Below are 16,415 nucleotides of genomic sequence, written 5' to 3' on the forward strand. Positions count from 1 at the left end.
GCTTGAAAAACTTCTGCACTGAAGACACTACTGAACTGAAAAATTAACCAGAAGAAAAGGACACTCCACAGATTTTGGGTGGGGGGGGTGATATTTGCCTACCATTCATCAGAATATCCAAGATGTATAAAGCATTGGTCAAACTTCACAAGGAAAAAAATCAGCTCCATAAAAAAAAAAATGGGTGGGTAGGGGGAGAGATGAATAGAAACTTCTTCAAAGAAGACAGATGCCAAAAGGTACATGAGAGAATGCTCTACGCACTTATTAGGGAAATGAAAATCAAAACAATAATAAGAGATCACCTCACATCAGTGAGACTGGCACACATTACAAAGAACAAAAACAACCAGTGTTTGTATGATGCGGGGGAAAAAAAATTCACCCTCATTCACTGAATTTTTGGGAATGTCAACTAGTCCAGTCTTTTGGAAAAGCTGGCACTTCTCAAGAATTAGAAATTGGGGGGTAGGGCGTTTGCCTTACATGTGGCTGACCTAGGTTCAATTCCTGGTGTCCCAGGTTGTCCCCCGAGCACAGCTAGGAGTAGCCCCTGAGCATTGCTGGGTGTATCCCCTCCCCAAAAAGAAAGGAATTAGAAATTGAATTTTCATATGACCCAGCAGTTCCACTTCTTGGCATCTACCCCAAGGGCCCAAAAATACTACTATGGAAAACATTATTCGTGATAGTCAGAAATCTGGAAACAGCTCAAATAGCCAGGAATACACAATGGACTATTACTTGACCATAAGAAAAGATTAAATCATGCAATTTGTAGTTACTTAGGTGGATCCAGGAGGGTGTCATGCTGAGTGAAGTTAGAAGGAGAGGAACAGACACAAAATGATCTCGTGGGATATAAAGAAACATGATAGGGGCTCCCTGCAGAATAGCAGATGCACGAAGGAAACAAATAGAACTGGTTTCCAGTAGGAAGCCACCACTGGGGAGAATGAGGCTGAGCAGGGGACCCAGCTGGTGTGGAGGGAGGTGGACACTGGTGGAGGGTGTGGTGCTGGAGCTTTTTTTATGTATGAAACTATATCAATAACAGTTTGTAAACCACAGTACTTAAAAGGTAAAAATAAAGTGTATTTAAAATAATGTAAACTATGGATGATAATATTGTTTAAAGCTAGAGTGTACAGATTGTATGCACTTTAAGAGTTTAGATCAGGTCAAATCAGACTTGTGTGTTAATGCTTTCGGGAAGCACATTTTAAGAAATTGAGAGGAAATGTGGTCACATCTGAGAGGAAGCTTGCATAAGACTTGGCTCAAATGACTTATAAATGATTTTCGGGGTCTTGGAGGTTATTACAGACACAACCCCTGGCACTTCATAAGAGTCCCCAAACCTTGCCCAGAGTGAGCCTTGTCAAGCACAGTGCCATGAGTAGTCCCTGAGCATCTCTGGGTGTGGCCCAAAGGCCTAAAACAAACAAAAAAAGAAATGACTTTTGATTTGATTTGATTATTCAACCCCAAATGATCCTTATGGATGAGAGACCCCACGGGAATTGCTCTGATGAGCTCTGAGATGCCAGCACCATGTAGCAGGGACCTCTCAGGAGAGGTGCAGCCCTGCCACTGGCTGTGCACGTTGGGAGGGGACAGTGGCTCTGTCCTTGTCCTGCTGGTGAGGGTGAGAGCTCAGACAGGTCAGCTTTTCTGGCCCCAGCGGCCCTCTGCTTCTTAGTATGCTTTGCCACCACTCAGCGTGCGATGCACGAGTTTGGGTCCCAGTTCAGAGGAAGAAAACCCGAGCAGCACAAAGGCCTTACCCCAGCCTGAGGAAGTTGGAAACTCAGCCTTGCATTCACTGCCTCTTGGGCCAGAGTTTCCTTTCTGTTAGTGGCTGGGTGAGAAGTGAGACTGGACAGAGGGGGCTTGCCCCTCTGGCACCACCCTGGGGGTGCTGAGTGGTGTTCCAGCACCGCCCTTTGGTACCACAACTGAGTGTGTGAAAGGCCTGCAGCCAGATGTATGAACACAAGCGTGCATATGCATGTGTCCTGTGGTCCTCACACAAGAGGGAGGGACAAAATGAGAGGGATTGGTGTTTGAGTATTAACTGTAATGAACTATTGTGAACAGCTATATATATATATATATATATATATATATATATATATACACACACACACATATAAAAAAAAACCTGAGAACTGAAAAGTTTTAAAAGGAACTAGTCCTATACTAAGTTCCTCCCTGTCTGGCGAGTTTCTTTTCCTTTCCTTTCTACTTTCCAATAACTCTTTGTATTTTATTTTATTTAATGGGTGCTCCCGTTGTTCATCGATTTGCTCGAGCAGGCCCAGTAACATCTCCATTGTGAGACCTTGTTACAGTGTTTGGCATATTGAATACTCTCGGTAGCTTGCCAGGCTCTCTGAGAGAGGTGGAGGAATCGAACCCGGCTCGGCCGGGCTGACTGCATGCAAGGCAAACGCCCTACTGCTGTGCTATCACTCCAACCCTTATTTTATTTCTTTTTTCTTTTTTTTTTTATTTTTGGGTCACACCCAGCGTTGCACAGGAATTACTCCTGGCTCATGCACTCAGGAATTAACTCCTGGCAGTGCTCAGGGGACCATGTGGGATGCTGGAAATCAACCCGGTTCGGCAAATGCCCGGATTGCCACGTGCAAGGCAAATGCCCTGCCCGCTGTGCTATCGCTCCAGCCCTATAACCCTTTGTATTTTGGGGTTTTTTTTTTTTTTTTTTGCTTTTTGGGTCACACCTGGCAATGCACAGGGGTTCCTCTTGGCTCTGCGCTCAGGAATTACCCCTCATGATGCTCAGGGGACCATATGGGATGCTGGGAATCGAACCTGGGTCAGCCGCGTGCAAGGCAAACGTCCTACCCTCTGTGCTATCGCTCCAGCCCCACCCTTTGTATTTTAAAAAACAGAGTCAAAAAAATTAAATGAGATCATTCAGGTTTTGTGCTCTTCAAGGCAAGTGTAGGCTCTAAGTGGAGAGTTTTAGTAAAGAAAGCTTTTTAGGTCAGCAGAACCTATGTAAAAGTACTCTGAAATCTCCTGTAACAAATGCCTTGAGTGAGAATACCATTTGTTATTGTCTTCAAGGCATAAAAAAGACCGATCCTTTGTTATTTTGTTCACCCTGACAGATGAAAGTAATGATAATGATAAAGAAGGCCCCTAAGCATAGTTGTAAGAGTGGGCTTCAGACCAAAAGGAGAGAGAGGGAGAGGGAGAGAGAGAGAGAGAGACCAAAAGGAGAGAGAGAGAGAGAGAGAGAGAGAGAGAGAGACCAAAAGGAGAAAGAGAGACAGGAGAGACAGAGAGAGAGAGAGAGAGAGAGAGAGAGAGAGAGAGACCAAAAGGAGAAAGAGAGACAGGAGAGAGAGAGAGAGAGAGAAGTACCTGCCATAGAAGTTGGTAGGGGTGAGGGAGGGAGGGAAACTGAGGACATTGGTGTTTGTGAAATGTACACTGGTTAAGGGAAGATGTGGGGACGTTATATGACTGAAACTAAATCATGAACAACTTTGTAACTGTATCTCACTGTGATTCAATTAAAAAATTAGGAAAAAAAAAGTGGGTTTCAGAGCCAGACTGTCTGGGTTTGAGTTCTGGTACTTCTCAGTGACAGTTTGTTGGGGGCGCGTTGTATGCTTTCTCTGTGCTGTAGTTTTCTGTAAAGCGGACCTATGGCAGTTGTGACGATTAAGTGAGTTAATATATATAAACAATTACTGTGCTCCTCACCCACAGTGGATAAGTGCTCTCAGTGTTGGTATCTGTGATTAAAGGGAGCAGAGGAAAGGCAGAGTTACCAGCCATCGTCCTTGTTTGGTAAGGTACTTCACCTTGACCATGGTGTCCTCAATTACTTAATCAGTTCCACCCTCCAGTGCTGTGGCGAGGGGGAGTTCGAATGATGCTTTGGAAGTGCTGCGTGTGTGAATGCTCCAGGTTGTCTGTCTGGATCACTGGCAGGGACTGGGTGCATCGATGCCATGTTCAAATCTGCTGTAAGCTGTCTGGGCAGTACAGTCTGACACGTTCATTCTTATTAGATTCCCAAACTAATGAGCAGCTCTGCCTGGGGCATTCAAGAACCTTTGTCATAGGGCTGGCTCTGGCCTGCTTTTCCATTCTTATCTATCTCCCCCTGCTGCCTTGCACACAATCAAATGTTTGGCTTAAATTTGATTATTTCTATTCCCCACTGTCCTAGCTTGCACTCTATTCTCTGCCTGAAGTACAGTAACTACTCCCAACCCTCCCCCCCCCTTGTCTCAAAGGCCCTGCCTTTTTCCTCTGTTCTCCTGTCCCCTCCCCTCCCCTCCCCTCCCCTCCTCTTCCCTCCCTTCCCCTCTCTTGTCCTCCCCTCTCCTCTCCTCTCCTTCCCTTCCCCTCTTTTTCTTGTTTCTTTTGTTTGTTTTTGATCAGAGAGGCTTTTGATCACAGCCCCACCCAGCTGTGCTCAGGACTTATATCTGGGGATCACTCCTGGTGGTGTTGGGGGACTATATGAGAGGTGCCAGGGATAGAACCTGCGTTTGCCATATGCAAGGCAGGTACCCTACCTGCTGTACTATCACTCTAGCCCTAGACCCTGCCTTTTTTATCCTGAGTTTTGGGGCTTTGGTGTTTTTGTTTTTGCTTTTGATTGGTTTGGTTTTGGGTTTGAAGCCGCACCCAGCAAATAATCCTGGCTCCAAGTTCAGGAATTACCCCTGTGTGTGTGGGGGGGGGAGGGGAAGGGCTCTGGGGACCACATGGGATGCTGGGGGTTGAACTCGAGTCGTTCATATGGTAGGCAGGTGCTGTGCCCACTGAATTATCTCTCCAGCCCTCATCCAGAGTTTTCTTCATGAAGCACTTTCCCTCCCTCCATCATTGTTTTGTGATGACCAGGGGTCATGCATAGACATAGGGGTCTTGGTGTCTACATAGATTTCAGTTGCTGCTTGCAGGAGCCACACCCCTTTAGTTGTGCCCACACATACCTACTGTATTATAGCCACAATTGCCAGCGACCCTGGGATTCACAGACGTCAGAACTGCCTGGGCTGTGCTCAGTGCATGTAGAGCTCTGGCTGGTGAATTTGCAGCTTTGTGCTAGCACCGCAGGGCCCCTCAGTCACTGAGCCTCCCCCCAGAGCCTCTCTGATCTTCCCTCGGATGTGAATATTGTAGCTTCCTCCTTGAATCCCTGAAGTGTTTTAATGTATTTCCAAAAGCCTGGTATTCTGTTTTTCTAATAATCTAAGAGGTCACTGGTTATAAGATACTGTCATTTTACACACTACCGAGAAAGCATAAAACAAAACTGCCAACAGTTAAATAAATGGCTTCAATTATAAGGTTCCCCTCAACCTCAGAGATGTGAAAATGTGACAAACATTGTTTTAGATGCAGGACTCTGGGTGGCTCTTGTGGATGTATGAATCAGACCGCTGCCTGAGCAGGAAGGGATGGAGACTTAGTCTCCCCTTGTCTCTGTCAGTATAGCACCTAAGAGGGCCTCAGTAAAACTGAGTATTGGAAATAGCAATAATACTGAATGGCTGGTTTTACTAAAGACCGGATTTACTAGCCCTTACATATTCCCTCAGGTTGTCTAGCTTTTAGGAAACTATTAGGAGATTTAGTACCCTCAACTGTGAGCCCTCTAAATAATTTCTGGCTTCTAGATTCTGCACTGTAGCACTGTTCTCCCGTTGTTCATCAATTTGCTCGAGTGGGCCCAGTAACATCTCCATCATGAGACTTGTTACTGTGTGTGGCATATTGAATATGTCACAGGTAGCTTGCCAGGCTTTGCCGTGCGGGTGAGATACTCTCGGTAGCTTGCCGGCTAGTTTCTGAACACATGAAATTCTGGACACAGCTAACTGCAAGTAGACTGGATTGAGTAGCCTGTCAAGTGGGCACATGGTAGTTGAATGGAATTGGCACCCAAATGCAGTTCATAGTCATTTTTCTCTCCCTCATACACAAGCAGTGTTTCATAATGAAAATGAAGTGTCTTTCCTGGTCATTAGCGGACCTCACATTTTGATTTCTAATTGTGTTTTTGTCTTGTCTCCTGTTTAGTATCTATGACCTTGCGTTTAAGCCCGATGGAACCCAACTGATTTTGGCTGCAGGAAACAGATTACTGGTAGGATTTTGTCTGAGTTTCCTTTTTAAGTGTTTTTTTTTTTCCTTTTTCCCTCCTCTAAGTACTCTGAAATTTGACCCCCTATTTTTTTAGATAAAAAAAGGCCAGGGCGGAAAAAAAACAATCATTACTTTTTAATAGGGAAGGAAATGGGCTATTTAAAACAGGTAAGTAAACTGTCTATCAGATAGGCACTTGTGAATAATCCCGCCTTTGGAGTCATTCCTCTTTCCTCTTTCCCTTTGAGACACTCATGAAAGAATTGAAAACAATTCTTCAAAATGTCTTTGAAATTGAGGTGGTGTCAGCTCACATTCTGTCCCTTTGAAAAATTCAAGCATAAGAACTGAAGGCGCTCCCTTGGGAGAAGCAGATAGCCTGACCCCAACTTTTAGGCACTGACCTACTAAACAATTTCATATGAATACTGTCCTCTTTGTCATATTATGAAAGAAGATGAGTTCCCTCTGGAATCTATCTTGGTGAAGAAAAGTAATTTTTATAGACTTTTTTTATGCTTGACCTAAAAACCTTTGTTTAATCTCTCCCTCCCGTGTGTGTCTACTTTATCTTTCTCAGTTTCTCTAGATGTGCACACGACCTAGCTCCATTCTCCACATACTTACTAGTAGTCCTAAAACCGTAGGTAAATTATTCCACAGACTTCTCCAGAAGAGAAATGAACTTTCCAAATTATTTACATTTTTTTATTGCTTTGTTTTGCATAGGTTACCTTCTCTAACATGCTTTTTTAGAGGTTTTTGCCTTTCTCAAATAGTACATATTTCGAATCTCCACACAGTGTTGGAGGTTTTACAAACTTACATTACAGCCGTGTTTTGTAATCCAGTTTGCAAACCCAGTTGAGGCCTGTGTCTTCCAAACTGCCGGTAGCTGTATGACTCCTTTCTGTCTGTGCTGTTGCTGGTAGGGATGGATTAGGCAGCACTAACATTTCACTCCCTGCTGGCTCTTCCACATTCTCCTTTCCTTGGGAGGACCTAGCCTGAATAGAGGTCTTCTATTCAGAATCTCAGAAGATTGTTTTGCTTTGTTTTGTTTTGTTTTGTTTGGGGGCCACAGCAGGTAATGCTCAGGGATCACTCCTGGCTCTCTGTTCGGGGGAAGGTTTCCCAGACATATAATGCATATAGCAGGAACTTTTGCTTCTTTCATTTCCAAACTTCAAGTCAGAGTCTTTCTGATTTTTCAGTGCTTTATTGATTTGATCTAATTTTAGGAAAGTGACAAATGGTTCTGTTACAAAGACAAAAATAGCAGCAGGGTGTAGGGACTCTGGCCCTCAGGTTGCTAATCTGAATTTTGGCTCTTTTTTTTGCAGGTTTATGACACCTCTGATGGCACCTTACTTCAGCCCTTAAAAGGACACAAAGATACAGTGTACTGTGTGGCATATGCAAAGGACGGTAAGAGGCTGCTGTGGCATTACAGTCTGTAAAGGGCTCATTGCTGCTCGTTTTTCTCCCAGACACTCTGTACTCTTAGTAAGCCAAAGTACAACTGGTTGCTTCTGAAGATAGCGAAGTCTCTTAGACTTGACTTGAATCCAGCAAGTGTGTACTGAGGGTTAGCTTTGTGCCAGGCTCTGTGGCAGAGAACCAACAAAGAGCCCTCCCTTAAGAGGCTTATGTCAGTGTCGAGGGTGGGGAGGAAGGAGTGTGTGCAAAGATATAAGCATAGTGATTAAACAGTATGTTGGGAGTGGTAAGTATAAAGGAAAAAGGAAACAGGGCAGACAGAGGGGGTTGAGAGCATGGGGCGTGGGGGTAGGGGCCAGGAGGGTGGAATTTTGGCGAGGGTAGTGAGGGTGGGCTACTGGAACAGGGAAAGGCGAGCAGAGACTTGAAGGCAGTGAGCGCTTCTCTGAGGGAGAAGTGGATCGCAGGGCCCCTGGGGTGCAGAGAGAATCTGGGGGAACAAGGAATCAGAGACTGTGTTTGAGTCCAGGTTTGAGAAATAGAGAACTTCTGAATTGTTCTGAGCAGAGGAGAGATCTATCTTTTTTTTTCCCCCCAGAATTCAGTAAAAGACTTTATTTAGGGAAATGGAAAGGAAGGCAAGATCTCAGATTACGGGAAGGGTCTCCTAAAACAGGAGGATTCCGAAGAAAGACTGATACCCTTTCCCTTTTATACCTTTTCAACAAAGTGGGTGGATGAGCACTTCTTTATTATGCTCCAAGAATGCGGGCCATTAAAACGGGACAGTGGGATGAGCTTCTGGTGTAGTTGGTTATCCAATTAGAGGCACCACTTGAGCCTCCTTGTGACCTTCATAGCAGGCGAAGGTCAGGGAATCTATCTATTTAATCACAAGTAGGATTTGGGTTCTGGGGGCCACCCCTGGCAATACCACCAGCACCGTGCCCTACAGTTTTCGGGACTGTGGTATCAGCATAGAGTGTACTGAACCTGGGACCTCTACTCGCCAGGTATGCTGCAGCCCTTTGAGCTTTCTGGCCTGCGTTTATGTTTTGTTTTTCAGTTTTGGGGCCACACCCAGCAGTGCTCAGGACTTACTCCCAGCTATGATCAGGAATTACTTCTGGCAGATTTCGGGGGACCAGTTGGGGTGCTGGGAATTGAACTTGACCACATGCAAGGCAGACCCCGTACTCTCGCTATACTATGGCTCTAACTCCTGGATTTATATTTAAGAGGATCCCTCTGGCTGCTCTATTGGAAAGAACTTGTAAGGGGCAAAGGTTGGGCAGGGAGATGAGAGGAAACAGGTCATCCAGGCCGCAGGATGAGGCTCTGCTCTCCGGGGAGTGGAGGGAATGGTGAGCGGAGCTCAGATGCTCTCCAGGATTAGGCAGTCTCTAGTTCCCCCCTGCAGGCCTCTCTGCTCAGCTTGCACATGGAGGGTCTGCAGGATAGCTTCATTTCCCAACCCCTTTAGTAGTGAAGTAAAGCATTACAAAATATTAACATTTCATAGCATCCATGAGACAAAGGTATAGAAATACTGGGTTTTTTGTTCAAGAAAAAGAATACTAGGCAATATGAGGAAGTAAGGTAAAAGGTAAAGGCCCTCCCGTTGATCGTCGATTTGCTCGAGCGGGCCCAGTAACGTCTCCATTGGAGACTTTGTTGTTACTGTGTCTGGCATATCGGATACTCTCGGTAGCTTGCCGGGCTCTCCGAGAGGGGCGGAGGAACGGGTAGGGCGTTTGCCTTACAAGCGGCCAACATGGCCGACCCGAGTTCGATGAAGAAGTAGTTTAAAAATAATAGCGAAGGTAGTTTCAGCCTTGATTCTGTTCTAGACACCATCCTGAGCACTTCCATCTAATTTTATCTTTATAGCAACTAGAAGGTGCATACTATTGTCGCACCCACTTTTCAAGTGAGGAAATGACAGCCCAGAGACGTTCAGCCGCTGATTCCCAGTCAACAGCGGGTAGTGACGTCACTGGGGCTTCCAGCCCAGACTCTGCACCCGGAACCCACACACTTGCCACCTGCTGCGTGCCAGAGACTGAAATAATAAAGCATCTTTCATATATTTGTCCTTGCAGCACTGTCATCCCACTCTTCCTAATAATAGCTGCTTTTTGGGCAAAGTGAAGGTGTTTAAAGTGAGGCCCGTAGGGGGCAGGAATGTTAGTACATTGGGGCGGATGCTTGCCTTGCACAAGGCAGAACCAGGTTCAATCCTCGGCATCCCTTATGGTTCTTTGAGCACAGCCAGGAGTAAGTTATGAGTGTAGAGCCAGGAGTAAGCCCGGAGCACTGCTGAGTGTGACCCAAAAGGGGAGGGGAGGGGAGGGGAGGGGGAGAGAAAGAGGGAGAGAGAGAGAGAGAGAGAGAGAGAGAGAGAGAGAGAGAGGAGAAGTGGGTGGCAGGGAGGAAGGGGGGAGAGAGAGAGAGAGACAGAGAGACAGAGAGAGAAAGAGAGAGAGAGTTGGCCCTACAAAGAGCCTCTGAGGAAGGTATTCTAGATTAAGGTGCTGAGGCTCAGAGCCCCACTAAGGGTAAGTCTACTTGCTTGAAGAGTTATAGTTACATAGAGTTAAAAATACATAGTGAGGGGCTGGAGCAATAGCATAGCAGGTAGGGCATTTGCCTTGCATGTGGCTGACCTGGGTTCGATTCCCAGCATCCCATATGGTCCCCCGAGCACCGCTAGGAGTAACTCCTGAGATAGAGCCAGGAGTAACCCCTGAGCATTGCCGGGTGTGACCCAAAAAGAAAAAAAATACACAGTGAGGTCTAGGACTGGCAGGCTACCGAATGTAGCCTGCCCACACAGCAGAGTCTGGCAAACTCCCTGTGTCGTACCCAATATGCCAAATACCAGTAACAATGATGGGTCTCATTCTCCTAAAGAGCCTTGAATATAATCTCAGGGCTAGGATGAAGGAGACATTACTGGGGCCTGCTCGAGGCAATCGACGATTAACAGGATGATTTGTGATTGTGATTTGTGAGGTCTAGGAAGTGCCTAGTGTTCTGTCCGCGCAGGGTCGGGGGAGGCCCTACCCCTGGCTGCAGGGAGACTGCGCCTCTTCCAAGCCTGCCAGACCCAAACAGTGGAATTAGTCCATGAGGAGCATGTTTCTGCTCTCCCTTCTGTTCCTTCATAGAAGTGGGGGGATCCAGCTGGGCACCAGCATTCAAAACCTGCTCTTCAGCCCTTTGAGCCATCTCCCCAGCCCTGATCTTGCTTAAAGCCTTTCTTTAGTTTTTCCTTGCTTTGGGAGAAACTGCATAACCTTGGGGCTATGGAGAGAATTCAGAGGGCTGGACTGCTTGACTGAGCATGTAAGAGCCCTGAGTTTGATCCTGAGCACCTATGCTACCCTGAGCATTGAGTTAAGAGCAATCCCCGAGTACCACTGGGTCACTGTCACTGTCACTGTCTTCCCGTTGTTCATCGATTTGCTCGAGCGGGCGCCAGTAACATCTCACAACAAATTGTGAGACTTGTTGTTACTGTTTTTGGCATATTGAATATGTCATGGGTAGCTTGCCAGGCTTTTGCTGTGTGGGCGAGATACTCTTGGTAGCTTGCCAGGCTCTCCAAGAGGGGCGGAGGAATCGAACTTGGGTCAGCCATGTTGGCTGCATGCAAGGCGAACACTCTACCCGCTGTCCGCTGTGCTATCACTCCAGCCCACCACTGGGTATGGCCCAAAAAGGAAAGGAAAAAATAAAGGGCAAGGCTTCAGCTGTGACCCAGGAGCCCCTAGAGATCCTGCTTCCCCTCCCTGCCCCACCTTCCTTTGGTTGTTCATGCCCCTCGGTTATTCTAGACTTTTCCTGTATGTGGGCCTATGTCTATCCTAGCCATGTGAACAAGTCCTCTCTCTTTGTACCTGGCCAAGCTTTGCTCATCCTATAGGTCTCACCCTCCAATTAAACTAGAAAGGTCGGGATGATGTGTTTCAATCACCCTCAATCCTTGACACAGAACGTATTACATCTGGTGGGCCTTCAGTAGCCTCGTGGTACCGCAGTGCCAGACAGCAGGATTTGAACCCCAGCTTCCAGACTCCACAGTGTCACGAGTACTATGAGGATGCAGAGAAGTAGCCGATGTGTGTGAGGCACCATCAAAAATCAGTTTATACTCTCCATGAGAGGCTGCTTGGGCTGGATTGATAATAGGGCGTTTGCCTTGCGCGAAGCCAGCTCGGCTGAGCCAGGTTCGATTCCTCTGCCCCTCTCAGAGAGCCTGGCAAGCTACCAAGAGTATCTCGCCTGCACGCAAAGCCTGGCAAGCTACCCGTGACATATTCAATATGCCAAACACAGTAACAACAAGTTTCAAAATGGAGACGTTACTGGGCCCACTTGAGCAAAATCGATGAACAACAGGAGGACAGTGTTTGTGTGTTTGAGGGGCCGCTTAAAATGAACATGAGCATTTTTCTTTTTTAAAAACACCTTTAGGCAAGCGGTTTGCTTCTGGATCAGCTGACAAGAGTGTTATTATCTGGACGTCAAAATTGGAAGGCATTCTGAAGTACACGTAAGTAACCGTAGCAAGGAACCACTTTGATGCATGGTAGCTTTAGATAGACTCATTAAAGTGCAGTAGTGAAAGGTCTTTAGGAAAGATAAAAGGAAGTACTTTTCTTCTTTTTCTTCCATTGAAAGTGAAGTTGGGCTGTGAGGCTTGGACAGGCTGTGTTATAACTTGCGAGTGAGCATTACTTGAGTACTAGTCTGGGTAACACAGGGCTGGGTGGTCTCTTTGTCAAACTGATGCTGTAGATTCCACCCCCGCCTATCATCTTCCTGTGTCCCTGGGTAGGAGTGGCCTCATAGATGACCAGGAGCCACAGCCAGAAACATGGGGGTGCTATGCCCCCGCCTACATTCTCACACCATGGGCTCTGCTCACATTCTGGCCAAGTCCTTTTCCTCATACTCACTCATATCCCCATGCGGAGCTCAGGGGCGGGGATGTTGGTGCTTCTGCAAAGCCTTTGGTCAGTCTCGTGGATGGCATCACTCACAGTGGTGGTTTGATATTTAACTACTCTCCAGAATGTTTTCATCTTGCAGCCTGAATATCCATTAAAAATTTCCATTGAAAAAGAGCTCCCCAAGCCCCTACCCCTGCCCCCTGCTTCTGCCTGTGCCCTCCCATCCCTCTTCCCCTTCCCCTTCCGCAGGACCCTTCTTGCTGTTTCCAGGCTTCATGCCTCTCCCAGCAAACACCAGTTTGTTCTCTGTTTGACTTTTCTACCTCTCAGGAGTAGCACCATGCATTTATCCATTGTGACAGAGCCTTAATGGCCTCAGTGGTCACTCATATTGTAGCCTGTGTCAGAATTCCCTTCCCTTTTTTTTGTTCCCTGTGCTAGGGGTAAACCCAGGTCCTTACCAGTATAGGGCCGTACCCTGCTGCTGACTCCTCTATCAGTGAGAGGAATGGCATTCGCGTGTGCATTGAGACGGCATCGGTGACAGCAGCCCTAAGTTGATGTGAGCGTGGGTGTGCACATTAATGAGTTGCTCCTGAGGGAGTGAATGAGACGTAAATAAAGTGCTATGAAGCAGTGAGGAGCCCAGTGGAGACTGAGTTCCTGTGTGGGATATGACTCAGCTGTCCCGTTATCTAAGGGTTTCCTGGGTCTCAGGGCCGGGCCTGCCGCATCTTCATTGCACCTCCATCCAGATGCTGCCGAGCTGTAGTGATGGACACTCATGAGACACTTCCTGTGCCTGGTGCTTTAGTTCCTGGAATGGTCAGCCGGTCCTGGAGGAGAAGGTGGTCGTGAGACCAGACTGATGGGGGTGGGGTGGGGTGATGAGGTTGAAGAGATGAAAGGAATGGGGTGGGGACCCTTGGATGGATGTGTAGATGTGGGGGTGTGGGGTGTGTGTGAGCTTGTCTCTATACTTTGCAGAAGAGCTTGTGGGCACAGTCCGAGAGGCTTCAGGCTCATCATCAGCATCTGTAGTTGTGACCACTGAACACTTTGTGGTTTACTACATCACTTAATCACTTAACTTCCCGTTAGTCGTCGATTTGCTCAAGCGGGCGCCAGTAACGTCTCCATTTGTCCCTGTCGCGTGCCAGTGTAGCCCAATGGCATCTGTTCACTCCAGGAACATGAAGGGCCTCAAACCGATCGTTTATGATCTTGACGAAGAAGTCTGACCATCTGGTAGGTGGGCGGCCACGCGGTCTTTTGACATCCCGTGGAATCCAATCAGTAACAGCTCTAGTCCAACGGTCGTCTTTAAATCTCATTACGTGACCAGCCCATCTGATTTTCGACATCTTGGCAAATGAGACAGCGTCCCTGATCCTTGATCGTCGACGGATGTCAGAACTCCAAATTCTTTCTCTCATTTGAGTGAAACGTGATATTCCAAGCATAGCTCTTTCTATTCTTCTTTGGGAGACCTGAATGGCGTTCTCATCTTGTTTGCGTAGGGCCCAGGTCTCTGAGGCATATGTTAATGCAGGAAGAACAGTGGAATCAAAGAGATGTGCCCGGAGCCGGAGGTTCTTCGTCCTCTTAGCTATTTCTTCGACGTTCTTGAAGGCGTTCCAAGCCGCTCTCTTCCTCCTGCGCAGCTCGGGTGCCAGGTCATTTGTCATGTTGACTTCTCGACCTAGGTACACATAGCTGTTGCATTCGGAGATGGTCGTTCCATTGAGAGCGAATGGGGCGTCAGGAATGAGGCTGTTTCTCATAAACATTGTCTTCGTAAGATTCAGCTGTAGTCCTACCTTTCCACACTCACGGTCAAAGTCGGCCAGCATTTGTGCCGCTTGGCTGATGTTTGGTGTTATTAAAACAATGTCATCAGCAAAGCGGAGGTGGTGTAGTTGCCGACCATCTATCTTCACTCCCATTCCTTCCCATTCCAGTCGTCGCATGATGTTCTCGAGGGTGGCACTGAAGAGTTTCGGTGAAATGGTATCACCCTGCCACACCCCTCTCTTGACATCAACGATCACTTCTTTGTAGAATGGTGAGATCCTGGTAGTGAATCCACAATACAGCTCATGGAGGATCCTGACGTATTGGGCTTGAATGCCCTTATTGGCTAGGGCTTCAATGACCGTATCGGTCTCAACAGAATCAAAGGCCTTCTTTAAATCAATGAATGTTAAACAGAGCGGCATCTTGAACTCCCGAGAAACCTCAATGAGCTTGGTTATCGTGTGGATATGGTCGATGGTGCTGAATCCTTTGCGGAACCCGGCTTGCTCGCATGGTTGTCCTTCATCTAGTGTTCTGCCAATCCTATTTAGGATGACTCGAGTGAACAACTTGTAGATGACAGACAATAGGCAGATCGGGCGATAGTTCCAATGTCATGGATGTCTCCCTTCTTGAACAGTAGTACGGTCCTGCTGGTTTTCCATTGGGACGGAACCTTGCATTCAGACGGGTAGCGAGTGAAGAGCCGAGCCAGTACTGACGGCAGGTTCTTCAGGTGTTCAGGTCTGACCTTGTCTGGGCCAGGTGCTGTTTGTTTCTTTACCGACGAAATGGCATGTCGGATTTCGGAAGGGAGAACGTTGGGAACGACATATCCATCCTGTGGAATTTGGTATGTCGGCAAGTGGACATGGCTATCGAAGAGATTGGAGTAGAAGTCATGGATAATCTTCTCCATTGCCGTTCTGGAGGATGTGATGGATCCATCAGGACGTCGGAGGGCAGTCATCTTGGTCTTATAGTTGGCGAAGGACAGGCGGGCGTTACGAATACTTTTCCCGGTTTCTGCCGCATCTACCAGTACTTCTGCTCTTCTCTCTTTGAGGTCTTCCTTGATCGCATCTCTGCACTGCTTTGCGAGCTCGGACGTTAGCTTGCGGTTGCCTGAGGCATGCGCCAAACCACGCTGGCGAATTACCTCAAGAGTTTTCGAAGATAGGCGATTTTTTGTGGCTATCTCTCTCTTGGCATTCCTCGCACATTCATGGAGGTTCTGAACCAGTTGATCGTATTCCTCGTCAATGTTGTCAACAATGGCATCTTCCCATGTTGCCACAATAGTACCAAAGAGTTCCCAGTTGGTGGTCATTCTGGGAGTTCTCTTTTTGAACTTTGCAGCCCTTTCTCCCTGCTCTGTGAAGTAGAATTTTGCAGGAAGGAGACGGTGGTCCGATCCCGTTTGAAATTTTGGGACAACAGCGACATCAGTCAGGCAAAACCGTCGATTGAATATGATGTGGTCTATTTCGTTGTGGAATCGTCCACCGGGAGACTCCTATGTCCATCGTTTAGATTCTGCCTTCTGGAACTGTGAGTTACCATAAATGGTCTTGGTCGACATGATGAACTCAGACAGTCTCTCACCCTGTTTGTTCCATTCTAGGCCATGGGTCCCGATGTGAAGTTCTTCAGCTGATCTTCTCGGTCCTATCTTGGCATTAAAATCACCCACAATGATCTTGTAGAAGGTGTGGTCTTCTTTATAGAACTTCTCTAGCTCCATGTAGAACTTCTCGATTTCTCTTTCATCATAATGAGATGTTGGTGCGTAGACAACGAAGATAGAAACTGCAGGCAGTGAGCCACATCTATTCAAATGTAAACGTCTGATTCGGGTTGTTAGGCATTCGAATGAATCAATGCTCTTGGCCAAGTTTGTGTTGACAAGGACACCGACGCCTCCAACACCTCTTTTATCGCATGTTCCGAGGAACAATTCTTCTCCAGTGACGAAAGCGGCATGGTGAGATTCGTGCCTTCTTGTCTCGATCAGACCAATGATGTCGTACTTGATCATTCGCGCTTGTACCATCCGGTCCTCGATGGATGCATCTG

At 47.1% G+C, this 16,415-nt stretch overlaps 1 protein-coding gene across 3 annotated transcripts in view; it reads left to right on the forward strand.

Moving 5' to 3' along the window:
- The window catches only part of IFT122 (intraflagellar transport 122), a 72,876-nt gene that overhangs the window by 10,537 nt on the left and 45,924 nt on the right, over positions 1-16,415 (forward strand). For all 3 annotated transcript variants that reach the window (XM_056128994.1, XM_056128991.1, XM_056128992.1), the window contains exons 2-4: positions 6,079-6,145; positions 7,488-7,572; positions 12,064-12,142. In XM_056128994.1, the coding sequence (XP_055984969.1) occupies positions 6,079-6,145; positions 7,488-7,572; positions 12,064-12,142 (231 nt within the window). The remainder of the gene's footprint in view (positions 1-6,078; positions 6,146-7,487; positions 7,573-12,063; positions 12,143-16,415) is intronic.

Source organism: Sorex fumeus, unplaced genomic scaffold (assembly GCF_029834395.1).
Source record: "Sorex fumeus unplaced genomic scaffold, SorFum_2.1 ptg000072l, whole genome shotgun sequence".
Classification (NCBI taxonomy): domain Eukaryota; kingdom Metazoa; phylum Chordata; class Mammalia; order Eulipotyphla; family Soricidae; genus Sorex; species Sorex fumeus.